The sequence below is a fragment of the Zophobas morio genome, unplaced genomic scaffold (assembly GCF_036711695.1).
Source record: "Zophobas morio isolate AGI-343-1 ecotype UQ-CSIRO unplaced genomic scaffold, CSIRO_AGI_Zmor_V1 ptg000054l, whole genome shotgun sequence".
In the NCBI taxonomy this organism is placed as follows: Eukaryota; Metazoa; Arthropoda; class Insecta; order Coleoptera; family Tenebrionidae; genus Zophobas; species Zophobas morio.
In genome coordinates this window covers 3,309,944-3,325,103 of record NW_026972159.1, presented here as the reverse complement: position 1 = coordinate 3,325,103, position 15,160 = coordinate 3,309,944, and the positions used below count along the sequence as shown (strand labels likewise).

General features: G+C 30.1%; 2 protein-coding genes across 3 annotated transcripts in view; one reads left to right on the top strand and one right to left on the bottom strand.

The window, feature by feature from the left end:
- Positions 1–11,493: 11,493 nt before the first annotated feature.
- Positions 11,494–15,160, top strand: part of LOC135142880 (cadherin-87A) — a 280,747-nt gene continuing 277,080 nt past the window's right edge. For both annotated transcript variants that reach the window (XM_064074670.1, XM_064074668.1), the window contains exon 1: positions 11,494–11,803. The gene's annotated coding sequence lies outside the window, so the exon portion shown is untranslated. The remainder of the gene's footprint in view (positions 11,804–15,160) is intronic.
- On the bottom strand, positions 11,846–13,811 carry LOC135142887 (protocadherin-1-like). Its single transcript, XM_064074687.1, has 8 exons — positions 13,499–13,811; positions 13,351–13,448; positions 13,193–13,294; positions 13,002–13,145; positions 12,854–12,952; positions 12,453–12,806; positions 12,242–12,406; positions 11,846–12,195 (listed from the first exon to the last, which is right to left on the bottom strand). The coding sequence occupies exons 1-8, from the start codon at positions 13,530–13,532 to the stop codon at positions 12,040–12,042; spliced, it is 1,152 nt and encodes a 383-aa protein (XP_063930757.1). The 5' UTR covers positions 13,533–13,811; the 3' UTR covers positions 11,846–12,039.

Sequence of the window (15,160 nt, the reverse complement as noted above, 5' to 3'; positions counted from 1 at the left end):
AAAAGTGAAAAAAGCTCCCACTTGATTTCTTTTTGAAAGAGTTTTACAGATTAATGGAGACACCTAGTGCCTTTTTTTTAAGAAAATGTGGATCATTCTAGTATTTTTTTTTAAGAAAAAGAAGCTTGAGTGACTTCGAAATTTTATTTAAAAATGACTGAATAAATCTCGATACACTGTAGTCTCTTATACAAAAATCTAAAAGGATCTTGGGCTCATTCGTGCTTATTTTTTTTTTAAATCTAATCTAAATCTTCTGGTCATTGGTGTTCAATTTTTGAAAAAGTTTGAAAAAATCTGTAGAGTTTCGAGTGTCTTTTTTTAAGAATTTGAGACAACCTTAGACGCTCCAGGCATTTAAGTATTTTTGAAAGAAGTTGAAACAATTTTGTAGTCCCCTAAAGTTTTGTTTTTGGAAAAGTTTGAAGGAATCTTGAAGACCCCCCGTATCTTATAAAAAATGTGTGGAAAAACCTGAGTGTTTTTTTTAAAGAACGGAAAAGAATTTTGAAAGACCTTGAAATTTTGTCTTTGAAAGTGTTTTAGTGACCTCTATTGTATTTTTTTGAAAAAAATTGAAAGAATCTTAATATTGTAGTACCTAAATTGAAAAAAAAAAATTAAAACCAACATTTTTCACGAAACAAATTCGCTGTGTGCAAATTTTACATTCATCCAATTTGCATAATTATAATCCTGTTCATCATCAAACTGAAGCCTAGAATACACAGCCAACTTCGATGGACAAATATTTATCACTCTATAATTATTGCAAAGTCAAATAAATTACTGCTAAACCAACTTTACTGAATACATAAATAATGTTAGGTAATTATTTGAATTTTAAAATTAAGCGAACATGCTGACATTTTACAACATTAGTCCAGGAAAGATTTGCATCTCATTTAAACTGGAGTGTGACACAAAACTATTTTTTATTCTTAATCAATAAAACGAAACACTTTTTTACAATGTTGGATGCTCTCTATAAATGAATATCGTAATGTAAAAAGGTGGTGCTGAGATGACAGATTAATTTGCCGCTTTATACCGATTTGAGCACAAAGAGTAGATAAATACGGAAATATAAGATCTCTTGTTTCCGTCATTCTGTCTGTTTATCAGTTTGTCTTTTTGTTCCTAGCAAAAATTTGGTGACGTCATTTTAAAAAAGAAATAATAAAAGTCTAGTAATGCACTTTATATCAACCGCGTAACAATATGTCGACATCGAATGTAATTCTGTAACTGGAATTCATCTCTGAAAATAAAACCATCTTTGAACTAAAGTTTTCCAATACTTGAAACCATACATGGCATTACTTACGAGAAAACTCGAACATTAAAATACCCTTAAATGCGACTTTGAAATTCTTTTTCCGAACAACACACCACTTCGGGGATGCAATTTACCATTTCGCGATTTAATCAGCAACTGCGTGAACACCGTGACTTTGAATTACGGTCCCACAGGGAGATCGTGCGAGTAATTAAAAGAAAATGTTTTCGTAACTTACCGAGGACCAAACAATAAATTAAATCCGAGCCGTGTAGACTGTCCGAGGATCCTTCTCCTGCAGCAGCCGGGAACACGAAAGCTCAGCAGGAAAAGGGAACTGACGCCGCTTATGTAGAATTTGATTGCGTCTTGGTTCTGACCACGCAAACAGTTTGGGGGCTTAATTAAAGATTTAATTGTCCCTGAAGAAGACAAACGGTAACATTTACAAAGAAGGGTTTACGTATCATCGACGAACAACAGTTAAAGATTTTTCCATCAGCAGTTATTGGAGTCGCAAAGTTATCTAAAAGCGGCCACTTGAGCTCTTTATTTCACATTCGGGGCTATTTGACTTTATAGAAGATTAAAGTCGACCTGAGTCGCTCTAACCCACTTCTGATGGCTTTGAAAGACGAGATTGTGGCTAATATTTGATACTGGAATTAAGAATGCATTGAGAGGAGTGTCGCAGAGAGCGCTCAAAGGTAAAAGCTGCGCTTTAGGTTTTTTATTTATTTTTTTGAATTTTTTGTAAAAGTGCACGATTTATTTAGTGGTCGTACAAAGACAATGAAGACTGTTAACGGTACTCGATGTTTTGGTGGCAATGGTCCATCGGGTCAGAGCGTAAACTAGATCGGTTCTACGGAATTAATATTTATGAGATCTCGGTTTTGCTGGTTCTTTTGTGTCGTATGCGGAAGTCGTGTCGTAACGGTCGTGAACTTTATGTAATGAGACGGTGAATCTAATGAAAGTGAAATTAGAAAATTACGAGATAATAGATGATCTGTGGACTCGGAACTATTCGGCGGGGACCGTACCGGCAAGATGTGTGCCGAAGGTACCATTGAGCCAAGCGGGTGAGGCGAAGGTGAACCCATTGCGAACCGTTTTCGAATTATCGCATTCCTTCCTAACTGGGACAATTTCAATTTTTTTTTGTGCAATTACTGGTTCGAAAATTTTTTGAAAAAACAATTTCTATTTTTCTCATTTCGGCCTAATTTCTTCAGTACCATTCCTACAAATTTTTCAGAAATATTTCAATTTTTCGGTAAAAAAAATCAAACCGAATCTGTCTATCAGTACGACGAAATTTATGTCCTAGAATTTTTTGGGATTTTAGGGGGAACTTTTTTAAAAACAAACTTGTTCAATATCCGGCGAGATAGACTTTTTTCAATAATTTTTCTATAATTAGAAAAAAAAAGGAGAATCTGTGCTTTTTATATTCCTAAATCTGCAGTAAGAACGTCACTAAAGCCGTAATTTGGACTTAATTATTTGTCCAACATTCTTTCCGGTTGGACAACTTCAAAATTTTCCTTTTCAGATTTCTAATTTTAAAAATGTTTTAATTGGAAATTGCAACTGGAATTTTTTGCAACTTTTTCAAAATTTTTGAATATCATGAAAACTTCGTCCAATTTTCGAAAATTTTTGAATTCAACTAAAGCCATTTTCTTATATAATCGACTGCCAGAAGATAGTTTCGGCCTCATTTCTTCAGTACCATTCCTACAAATTTTTCAGAAATATTTCAATTTTTCTATAAAAAAAAATCAAACCGAATCTTTATAATCAGTACGACAAAAATTATGTCACAGATTTTTTTGTAATTTTATTGGGAACTTTTTTAAAAATAAACTTGTTCAATATCCGGCGAGACAGACTTTTTTAATAATTTTTCTATAATCAGAAAAAAAAAGGAGAATCAGTGCTTTTTATAGTCCTAAATCTGCAGTAAGAAGAACGTCACTAAAGCCGTAATTTGGACTTAATTATTTGTTCAACAACTTTCTTTCCGGTTGGACAACTTCAAAATTTTCCTTTTCAGATTTCTAATTTTGAAAATTTTTTAATTGGAAATTGCAACTGGAATTTTTTGCAACTTTTTCAAAATTTTTGAATATCATGAACACTTCGTCCAATTTTCGAAAATTTTTGAATTCAACTAAAGCCATTTTCTTATATAATCGACCGCCAGAAGATAGTTTCGGCCTAATTTCTTCAGTACCATCCCTACAAATTTTTCAGAAATTTTCGGTAAAAAAAATCAAACGGAATCTGTCTATCAGTACGACGAAATTTATGTCCTAGAATTTTTTGGAATTTTAGGGAGGACTTTTTTAAAAACAAACTTGTTCAATATCCGGCGAGACAGACTTTTTTCAATAATTTTTCTATAATTAGAAAAGAAAAAGGAGAATCAGTGCTTTTTATATTCCTAAATCTGCAGTAAGAACGTCATTAAAGCCGCAATTCGGACTTAATTATTTGTTTAACAACATTCTTTCCGGTTGGACAACTTCAAAATTTTCCTTTTCAGATTTCTAATTTTAAAAATTTTTGAGTTGCAAATTGCAACTGGAATTTTTTGCGACTTTTTCAAAATTTTTCAATATACCTATACCATGAAGATTTTGTCCAATTTTGGACAATTCTAGGAATCCTGGGAAAAATATTTTTGTTATAAATTTTGACCTCTAGAAATAGTTACACTTCTTCGGTATTATTCTTATCATTTTTTCAAAAATATGTCAATTTTTTGTTAAAAAAAAATTAAACCGAATCTTTCTAATCAGTGCGACGAAATTTATGTCCCAGAATTTATTTATTTTATTGGGAACTTCAAAAACAAAATTTTTCAATATCCGTCTCTCCTTACGAAAATTTCGTCAAATTTTCACTGTTATGGATTTCGACTTCTAGAAGTTAGTTTCGGTTTCATTTCTTCGATAGATCCTACAATTTTTCCAGAGGCACCCACTAAAAACTGGAATTTTTTGGATAAAAAAAAAATATTTTCAAACCGAATATTTTGAAATTTTGCTTTTGGAAATTTTTTGTAAATTTTACCGAAACCAAAATTTTTCAATACCGCCCCCCTACGAAAATTTTAATGAGAAGTTCTGGTCAAGGCGCTACAAAATTCGTAATTTGCTGATAATTAATTTCATGTCAAATATTGTCTATCATTTCTTGATAGACAACATTTAATTTTAAAATTTGGAAATTTTCTTTTGTGCAATTTCTACATCTGTTTTTCTAATTTGATTCAAAATTTGAGGCTAAGCCGTCAGAAAATTCGTGATTTGTAAATAACTCATTAGGAAAACAGACTTTTTGATAATACGCTATATTTCGTGTTAATGATTTCAATTTTTTTTGACAATTAGTTTTTTGGTTATCTACTGTTTTAAATGTCTGCATATTTCCAAATGAATTTCGATTAATCAAAGGAAATTTCTCTGTTCAAGGGAATTTGCCTGTCAACTGTCAATTTCTACATTTTCAAAAATTTATAGTTTTCACATTTATTTGAAAATAAGTCTACAACAATGGTGTCAATGAATTCGTATTTTTTTTCTATTTAACAAGATTTTCCACCCTGATATTTTTGCAGATAATTTTGATAATTTCAAAAATTTTGGGAAATTTTGCTCTTTTACGTCTTTTCTACGATTGTGTGAAGAACTATGTTTAGTGCTACTTTTGATTCAAACCTGAAATTTTTTCCATAAAAGCACTTTTTATTCAGTTAATTATAACATTTTTTTTTATAATTAGAAACAAATTTTTGAAAAATCAGTGCTTTTCATTTTTTATCCTTAAATCTGCAGTAAAAACCTCATTTTAAAGCCATAATTCGAACTCAAATTCCACAACATTCTTTCCAGGTCAGTTATTAAAATTTTCTTGGTCACAAATTTTTGAACTGGAATTGCAACTGGAATTATTTGGCAACTTTTCCAAAATTTTTCAAAACCATGGAAAATTTCGTACAATTTTTGAACAATTTTCGAAATTCAATTAAAGACATTTTCTTTTGGGCTTTGGGCTTAAAAAAAAAATAAATCAAATCTTTCTAAATCTTACACGGAGGGCACAAATACACTATATTTTAGAATCAGCACGACGAAATTTCTATCCCAGAATTTTTTTAGATTTTAGTGGAAATTTCGACCCTTATGGATTTTGACTTCCAGAAGTTAGTTTTGGTTACATTTATTGGATTTTTTCAGAATCGCCCACTAAATACTGTAAGTTTTTGGATTAAAAAAAATATTTTCAAACCGAATATTTTGAAATATTGCTTTTGGGAATTTTTTGGCAACTTTTCCAAAACCAAAATTTTTTAATACCGCCCCTTATGAAATTTTTACTGAAAAGTTCTGGTCAATGCGCTATAAAGTTTGTAATTTCTAAATAATTCATTATAAGAAAGAATAATTTCTTGATAGACAATATTTAATTTTAAAAATTTCAAAATTTTCTTTTATTGTAATTTCTATTTCGACAATTTTTGAAAAAAACATAGTTTTTTCATTTCACGCAAGATATGTAGCAAAGGCGTTACGAAATTCGTGATTTGTATATAACTCATTAAGAAAATAGATTTTTTGTTAATAAGCTATATTTGAATTTAAAAAAATTGTAATTGTTTTGGACAATTTGTTTTTTTGTTATCTGCTGTTTTTAAATAACTGTCTATTTCAAAATGACTTTCGATTAATCAAAGGAAATTTCTCTGTTCAAGGGAATTTGTTTGTCAATTGTGAATTTCTAGATTTTCAAAAATTTCAGTTTTTGAAACTTCAATAAACATTTGAAAAAACTTATAGTTTTCATTTTTCACATTTTTTGGATATCTGCGACAAAGACGTCGTTAAATTCGTAGTCTGCATTCTATTTAACAAGATTTTCCACCCTGATGTTTTTGCAGATATTTTTGATATTTTCAAAAATTTTTGGAAATTTTGCTCTTTTACGTCTTTTCTATGTTTATGTGAAGATTTATGTTTAAGACTACTTTTGATTTGTGACCTGCAATTTTTTCCATAAAAGTACTTTTTATGCAGTTAATTATATACTTTTTTTTTATAATTAGAAACAAATTTTGGAAAATCAGTACTTTTCATTTTTTATCCCTAAATCTGCAGTAAAAACCTCATTTTAACGCCACCAATTCGGACTCAATTCTTTATTCCACAACATTTTTTCTAGGTCAGTTGTCAAAATTTTCTTGGTCACAATTTATAATTTTGAAAATTTTTGAATCGGAAATTGCAACTGGAATTTTTGGCAACTTTTCGAAAACTTTTCAATAGAGAAAATTTTGTCCAATTTTTGCCAATTTTCGAAATTCAATTAAAGACATTTTCTTATGGACTTCGACGTCCAGAAGTTGGTTTTTTCACGTATTAAAAAAAATCAAATCGAATCTTTTCGATCCTTATGGATTTTGACTTCCAGAAGTTAGTTTCGATGTCATTTCTTGGATTTCTCCTGAATCGTCCACTCAGTTTTATTAGTTTTTGGATTAAAAAAAAAAAAAAATTAAACCGAATATTATGAAATCTTGCTTTTGGTAATTATTTGGCAACTTTTCCAAAATCAATATTTTTTAATATCGCCCTCCTATGAAAATTTCACTAAGAAGTTCTGGCCAAAGCGCTACAAAATTCGTAATTTCTAAATAATTCATTATAAGAAAGAATCATTTCTGATAGACAATATTTAATTTTAATTATTTCAAAATTTTCTTTTGTGCAATTTATATTTCGAAAATTTTTGAAAAAACTCATTAGGAAAATTTGTTTCATACTTATAAAAGAAAAACTGAAAAATCGGTGTTTTTCATTTCGCACTCCTTAATAAATATGTAGCAAAAATGTCATTAAAATCATAATTCGGAGACGATTCTTTGTTTCACAATATTCTTTCCGGTTCAGTTGGACAATTTCAAACTTTTTTTAGTCACAATCTATAATTTAGAAAATTTTGGAATTGGAAATTCGAATTAAGTTTTTTTGGAAACTTTCAAAATTTGTTAGTACCCTGCCTATGAAAATTTCAGTCAATTTTCGACAAATTTCGAAATTTAACCAAAGACATTTTCTTATGGATTTCGACCGATAGAAGTTAGTTCCGGTCTAATTTCTTCGATAGCTCTTACCATTTTCCCAGAATCGCCCCTCAAAATATTGTCATTTTTGGTTTAAAATCAAACATTTTCAAACCGAGTATTTTAAAAGCTTGCTCCGGAAACATAAACACGCTATTATAATTTTGGAATCAGAACGATGAAATCTATGCCCCAGAAATTTTTTAGAATTTTTTGGCAACTTTTCAAAAACCAAAATTTTTCAATATCTTTCGCATATGAAAATTTGATTGAAAATTTGTGGTCAAGGCGCTACAAAATTCGTAATTTATAGATAATTTATCATACGAACGAATGATTTTTTGATAGATAATATTTAGTTTTAAAAATTCCAAAATTTTCTTTTGTGCAATTTTATTCCGAAAATTTTTGAAAAAACTTTCCATTTGATTCAAAATTTGAGGTAAAGATAAATTTGATGTTAAAAAGATTTAAACATTTTTTTGGACAATTCGTTTTTGTTCTGTGCTGTTTTTAAAAATCTGACTATCTCAAAATGTGTCATTTGTCAATTTCTTGATTTTCAAAATTTCAGTTTTTGAAACTTCAATAAAAATTTGGAAAATTTCTAGTTTTCATTTTTCACATTTATTTGGATGTCTATAACAAAGGAGTCATTAAATTCATAGGCTCTGTTTAACACGATTTTCCACTCTGATATTTTTGCAGAAAATTTTGATAATTTCAAAAATTTTTAAAAACTTTATTTTTCATGTTTTTTGCTTAAAGTCTTTTTTTCCAGGTTTATTTTTCCACAACAGCATTTTTTATCCAGTTAATTGTTTATTAACATTTTTTTCATAATTATGCAAAAATATGAAAAACCGGTGCTTTTCATTTCCCATTCTTTAATAAATATGCAGCAAAAATGTCATTAAAATCAAAATTCGGAGTCAATTCTTTGTTTTACAACATTCTTTCCGGTTCAGTTGGACAATTTCAAAATTTTTTTAGTCACAATCTATAATTTAGAAAATTTTTGAACTGGAAATTCCAAGTATTTTTATTTGGAAACTTTTCAAAAAATTTTCAAAAAATTTTTAGTACACTGCCTATGAAAATTTTAGTCAATTTTTGACAAATTTCAAAATTTAATTAAAGACATTTTCTTATGGATTTCGAACGACAGAAGTTAGTTTCGGCCTTATTTCTTCGATAGCTCTTACCATTTTCCCAGAATTGTGACTCGAAGTATTGTCATTTTTGGTTTAAAATAAAAAAAATTTAAACCAAATATTTTTAAACTTTGCTCTGGAAGCATAAATGTTTTTGGAATCAGAACGATGGAATCCATGTCCCAGAAATTTTTGAAAATTTTTTGGCAACTTTTCCAAAACCAAAATTTTTCGATATCGTTCGCCTATGAAAATTGGATTGAAAATTTATGGTCAAAAAATTCGTAATTTACAGATAATTCATTATTCGAAAGAATGATTTTTGATGGATAATATTTAATTTTAAAAATTTCAAAATTTTCTTTGTGCAATTTCAATTTTGAAAATTTTTGAAAAAACTTTCAGTGTTTGTCATTTGAATCAAAATTTGAGGCAAAAGCGTCGTAAAATTCGTGATTTGTAAGTAACTCTTTAAGAAAATAGATTTTTTGTTAATAAGATATATTTGATTTTAAAAAGATTTAAAATTTTTTTGGACAATTTGTTTTTTGTTATCTGTTGTTTTTAAATATCTGTCTATTTCAAAATGACTTTCGATTAATCAAAGGAAATTTGTCTGTTCAAGGGAATTTGCTTCTCAATTGTCAATTTCTAGATCTAGATTTTCAAAAATTTCAGTTTTTGAAACTTCAATAAAATTTTTTTGAAAATTTATAGTTTTCATTTTCACATTTATTGGGATGTCTACACCAAAGGCGCCATTGAATTCATAGCCTACAATTTTTCCATTTAACAAGATTTTCCATCCTGATATTTTTGTAGATAATTTTGATGATTTCAAAAATTTTTTGGAAACTTTGCTTTTCCCGTTGCTTGTTCAAAGTCGTCTTTTCTATGATTATTTTTAATACAGTTAATTGTTTGTTAACATTTTTTTCATAATTTTAAAAATTAATTGAAAAATCGATGCTTGTCAATGTCATTAGAATTCGGAGTCAATTCATTGTTTCACAACATTTTTTCCGGTTCAATAGGATAATTTCAAAAATTTTTGTCACAATTTATACATTGTTTAGAAAATTTTGAAGATTTATTGGAAATTTTTTCAAAATTTTTTAACCCTTCCTATGAAAAATTCGAAATTTAACTAAAAACAATTTGTTATGAATTGCAACCAACAGAAGTTAGTTTCGGCCTCATTTCTTCGATAGCTATTACCATTTTCCCAGAATTTCGATGGGTGAAATATTGCTTTTAGTGGTTTAAAATAAAAAAAATTCAAACCGAATATTTTTAAACCTTGCTCTGGAAGCATCAACACGATGTGTTTTTGAAATCAGGACGATGAAGTTTATATCTCAGAAATTTTTGAGAATTTTTTGGCAACTTTTTCAAAACCAAAATTTTTAAATATCGTCCAATGAAAATTTGACTGAAAACTTTTGGTCAAGGCGTTACAAAATTAGTAATTTATAGACAATTAAATAATAATAAGAAAGGATAATTTCATGATAGAGAATATTTTTAGTTTCAAAAATTTCAGAATTTTGTGGAAAATGTCTTTGTTGTCTGCTTTTTTGAATAAACGTATAGTTCAGAATAGCTTCTTCTTGAAAAAGGAACATTTCTCTGTCCAACGCCTGTCATTATTAGATTTTACATTTTCAAAACTTCAGTCAAAATTTTAAAAAAATTTGGGAAACTTAAAATTTCTGGTTTCACATATTTAAATTTCTGTAACAAAGACGCCATTAAATTCGTTAATCACATTAGATTTTCTGTTTGCTTTTCCGATATTTATTTAAATTACGTTCGATTAATTTAGATTAGCTGGCGATTATTATCACTTCAACAGATTCAAAAACTTAAATTTTGAAAATTTCAAAAATTTTTCGTTTGAGTAGTTTTTATTTTTCATATTTAGTTGAATGCAGAGATGTCATTAAACTTGTAATCTGAAGTAAATATTGTGTCCGAGAAAATATTTTCCACTATAATAATTTTTTCTAGGGTCAAAATTTCTAGGAAAATTAATTTTTTCAAGTTATTTATTGATTTGAATGACCTATACAGCGTAAGTACGACTTGCGATACGTTGTATAGAAAAAATTTTTGTCAACAGAACTTTTTCGGGTTGATTACCGTCGGTATTTAGAATTTCAAAAATTTACAGAATAAAATGGTATTTTATAATGTATTTCTTATTATTGTTCAAGTTGGGTTGAAAATCTTTGGAAAAGGCGTCATTACGTTTAAAATTCGCGGAAAATTCTTTATATGATCTCTCTTCTACTTGATTATAAAAATGTTTTCAATTTTGATTTTTTTTGTTTTTTTTTTTTGGGAAATTCGTTACTTAAAAATCTACCGCCAAAGCATTTAGAAATCAATTTTTCGCTTGTTGTTTTTGTCTTTTGATAAAAAGTAACTTAACTTCCGGTTTGTTATTTGTAGAAAATTTTCGAAATGGCACAGTTGAAACATTTTTTGAACAATTTTTCACTTTCACTCAAAATAGAACTTCATTCCTAGTTGGCGCCACTGACTTAAAATAATTTCAAAATTTCCAAAAACTGCCAAAATGAAATACATATGTATATCATAAAAAGTGACAGTTATGGTAAAAAATGTTAAAAATGGATTTTTTGTCGTCATTTTTAAAATACCAATATACATATATAAAAAATAATAAATACAGAAAGATTAATAAAAACGAATTTTTTAACAAATTTAATACCGAAAATAAAACCAAGCATTAAATTAACCCGAACCTACACACTGACCACACTCAAACAGCTTCCCGTAAACAGAACCCGAATTAAAATAATCCACAATAAAAATAATCGCTGGCACCACAAAACCGCCCAACCTCCAATCCAACCATTTATTTTAAGCGCATTGCCTCACCTCCTCTCTTCTCTAACCTTGACAATTATTCAACACCACAACACCAATCCCCCCTTGTTCTGCTTTCCGTTTCTTCAGTCACCGTCTACCAACCGCACAACCTTCACCGAATGCACAGTTACGAGCCGGCTCCTTGCGGTCATGTGTGAACGTACCTTAATTCTGCGTGTCTGTGTGTTGTTCGATTAATTCGCTCTAATTGAGATCAAGTGTTGTGCTTGTGGTTTGTCAGTGATGATAAGGAGCACGTGTTCAGTGACCAGCTGATGCCTCGTTGGGATTACGGGAAGTTCGATTGACGGTCGTACTGGAAGGGGAACGGTACTGCAGGTGAGTCAGCGTGGTTTGGGGATTTTTTGTTGATTCGCGGCATTCCGCCGAGGAATTTAACCTTAGGATAAGGCAGGTAACAGGTAGTACCATTATGGTACCCCCACTATTTGACCTTTCGAAGTATGCACGGGTGTGCTCGGATGTAGGTGGTTCTTGTGGTTTGTTGTTGGAAGGACGGGCTGGGGATTGTTGTATCGACTTTAATGGAATGTAATAAAATCTGACAGCCTAAACTACATAAAGTACCACCAACACTGGATCAGTAGCAAAAATAGTGTAACTTCACTAGTACGCACACACCCGCTTCCAGAATCAGTTTCTTCGTTTAAAGATATAATTATGAACAAATTATTTCTTTGAGTTGCGTTCAAGATTCCCTCCACGTGTACCTGAAACCGGTTTTGCATTTTGGGACACCTTGTTCTAAAAATATACCTGGAGTTGAAAACGCCCCCACACCGACTTGCTATAATCCAGTTTTTGCGGGTTTAAAGTGATATTAAAACTCGTATCTCCAGATCCACTTAAAGACGATAACTCAAAACCGGGTTGGACATTGGCAGGAACAATCAAAGTAAGCTTGTAGGCGGCATTTACACCCTGTTAATCTAGCTATTATATTTAATACTATGTGTTCTTAGTTTACCTCATCTGGGTCTGAAACGCTAAAATCTGTAACCAGCACACTGGAACCATTTTGGGATATGGAAAAGTCCAGAGTGTCTTCATGGTCGTACTTGATTTTTGGAATATTGTCATCGATGTCATAAATCATTACAGGAACTTGTCTTCTAGTTTCTCCGTACATCGAACCTCGGTATGACGCTATTACGTCCATATAGAAATTGTCTTGTGTTTCTCTGTCGATTGGTGGAAGAGTGACGTTTAGGGTGTTTCTGTTTATCCGGTTTATGGTTGGAGAGACGGTACTTACAATGACGACAGCCACATCGTCGTCTTTGGGATATCCACTGCCCAGTTCGGTCGCAATTTTGAAACTCTGGAACGAAAAGTCAGTCTATGGTGGTGTTAAAAATAAAGTACTACAATTGCTTGTTCTTCGTATGTATCTACGAAGGCTGGAATGCTGGTAAATTTGGGCGCTTTGTATACCTTGACGGTTACTGGTACTTTGAGGACAGCACCCTGAAATTTTTTGTTTAGTACTAGTGGAGAGTGACGATGATCAAATTACTTTGACTTCTACATCGAACTTGTATGAATTCGTGGTATCGTAGTCTAGAACATGGCCCTCTTTCAGTACCAAGTATATAATTTTAGCTAAATCGGTTTCAGACGGTGGTTCTTTATATTGAAATTCGAAGATGTCAGATTCGTTCTAAAACTGACTGCTAGTGGTCACTCTATCTTATAGTACGTACTTACAGAATTTCCTTTTATTGTAAAATTGATAGAACCTAAGTGTCCTTGATTATTGCTTACGGAGAAAATACAAATCGAATTGTTTACATTAATGGCTACTCCTTCCTGAAAAATTGATAATGAGAAGGATCATCTATGGATCTATCTAAATGGTAAAGTACTATCATATAACAATCTGGTCCTTCGAATATCGTGCCTTCACCAGCTCTAGCATTTAGTACGGACACTTCCATCGAAAGTTCCACATGAAGAACTAAAGCTGAAATATCATTCCTTGGTTTGGTACTAACACTTCTATAAAACACTTACCGCACAAGATTTTCACAAGATGCACACTTTTCATGGTTACTTCAAAAAGTACTGACACGGATTGTGCAAAAATTGGTAATCACGGTACTCACTCGACTGCGCTTTCAGAATTTGATGACCATATTTATTATCAATACAAATATTTCAGCTTAACGTTATCTGCATTGCATTTCCGTTCAAAAACCGTAATACCCTTCGAAAGAATTGATAAAAACGAGTGCTTTTTTTGTTATGAGGCCGACACGAAAAAAAACTTAAGAAGTCATAACGACACCATTTTAACTCCTATTGTAACAGAGAGATAAGATAAATCTGGTATTATAAGTGCATTCGCACATCCTGATAGTGGAGATAACACCTGATTAAGAACTTAATAAAATTGCTAATTATATATTCTTTATTTTTGTACTGAGTTACTACACAAAACAAATAAATGTTAAATTTATCCAAACTAATTTAACACTTTTTGTGAAAAACAAAGGAACTTTCATTAAAATAAAACAATTTTTAAGGTAGTCAGAGAAATAGAAAAAAAAACACACTGTCGCATTTATAAACCGGTTTTAGCAAAGCCGAACAGTCGGCCGACTAGTCGGTTTTTACTGGCCGAACAATCGGCTAGTCGGTTAGTCGGCCAGACCTACAGTCGGTACATCTCTAGTATAGATAATTTATTTGTCACCATCCAAAAATCCAAATCTCGATAAATCCAGAAATTGAAAAATTCGAGAAACGAAAAATTAAAAAAATTTAAAATTTAAAAATCGAAAAAGTGAACAATCAAAAAATTGAAGAATCGAAAAATTGAAAAATTGAGAAATTAAAAAATCCAAAAACTGAATTTTGAAAAATTATCAAATCGAAAAATTGAAAGATTGATAAATCGAAAAGCCCAAAAAAGACGAAAAATCGAAAAATTGAAACATCGAAATAGCATAAAATCGAAAAATTAAAAATTGAAAAATCGGAAAATTTAAAATTAAAAAAATATAAATCAAAAAAAAAAATGAAAAATCGAAAAATTGGCACATTGAATAGCCGAAAAATCGAAACATCAAAAACTATATTTTAAAAATTCGAAAAATTGAAAAATCGAAGAACTGAAAACGAAAAATCGGGAAATTGAAAAATTTAAGAGTCGAAATGTTGAAAAATCCCAAAACTCAAATATCGAAAAATTGATTAACCGAAAAATTGAAAAATGGAAGACAAATTTAGCAATCTAAAAACTGAAAAATCGAGAAATCGAAAAATTGAAGAATCGAAAACTGAAAAATTGAGAAATTAAAAAATCCCAAAACTGAATTGTGAAAAATTGGAAAATCGAAAAATTAAAAACTCGAAACATCGAAAAATTGGAAGATCGAAAAATCGCAAAGCCGAAAAGATGAAAACTCGAAAAACCGAAGAATCGGAATATTTAAACATCTAAAAATTGAAACATCAAAATATCGAAAAATTGAAAAACCAAAAAATTAAAATTAGAAAAATTGGAAAATTTAAGGTTAAAAAAAAATCGATAAATTGAAAAAAAACTGAAAAATTGAAAAAAAAAACTGAAAAATTGGCACATTGAATAACAACAACACAAATTTATCGATTTGTGTTGTTGTTATTCAATGTGCCAATTTTTCAATCGATCAAAATCTCGATAAACTGAAA

Bases quoted from the DNA above. Each gene is read 5' to 3' on its own strand.
- LOC135142887 (XM_064074687.1), bottom strand. From the start codon at position 13,532: ATGAAAAGTGTGCATCTTGTGAAAATCTTGTGCG. The intron at 13,449-13,498 runs GTAAGTGTTTTA...ATGATATTTCAG, and splicing joins TCTTGTGAAAATCTTGTGCG to CTTTAGTTCTTCATGTGGAA. The intron at 12,407-12,452 runs GTAAACTAAGAA...CTAGATTAACAG, and splicing joins GCGTTTCAGACCCAGATGAG to GGTGTAAATGCCGCCTACAA.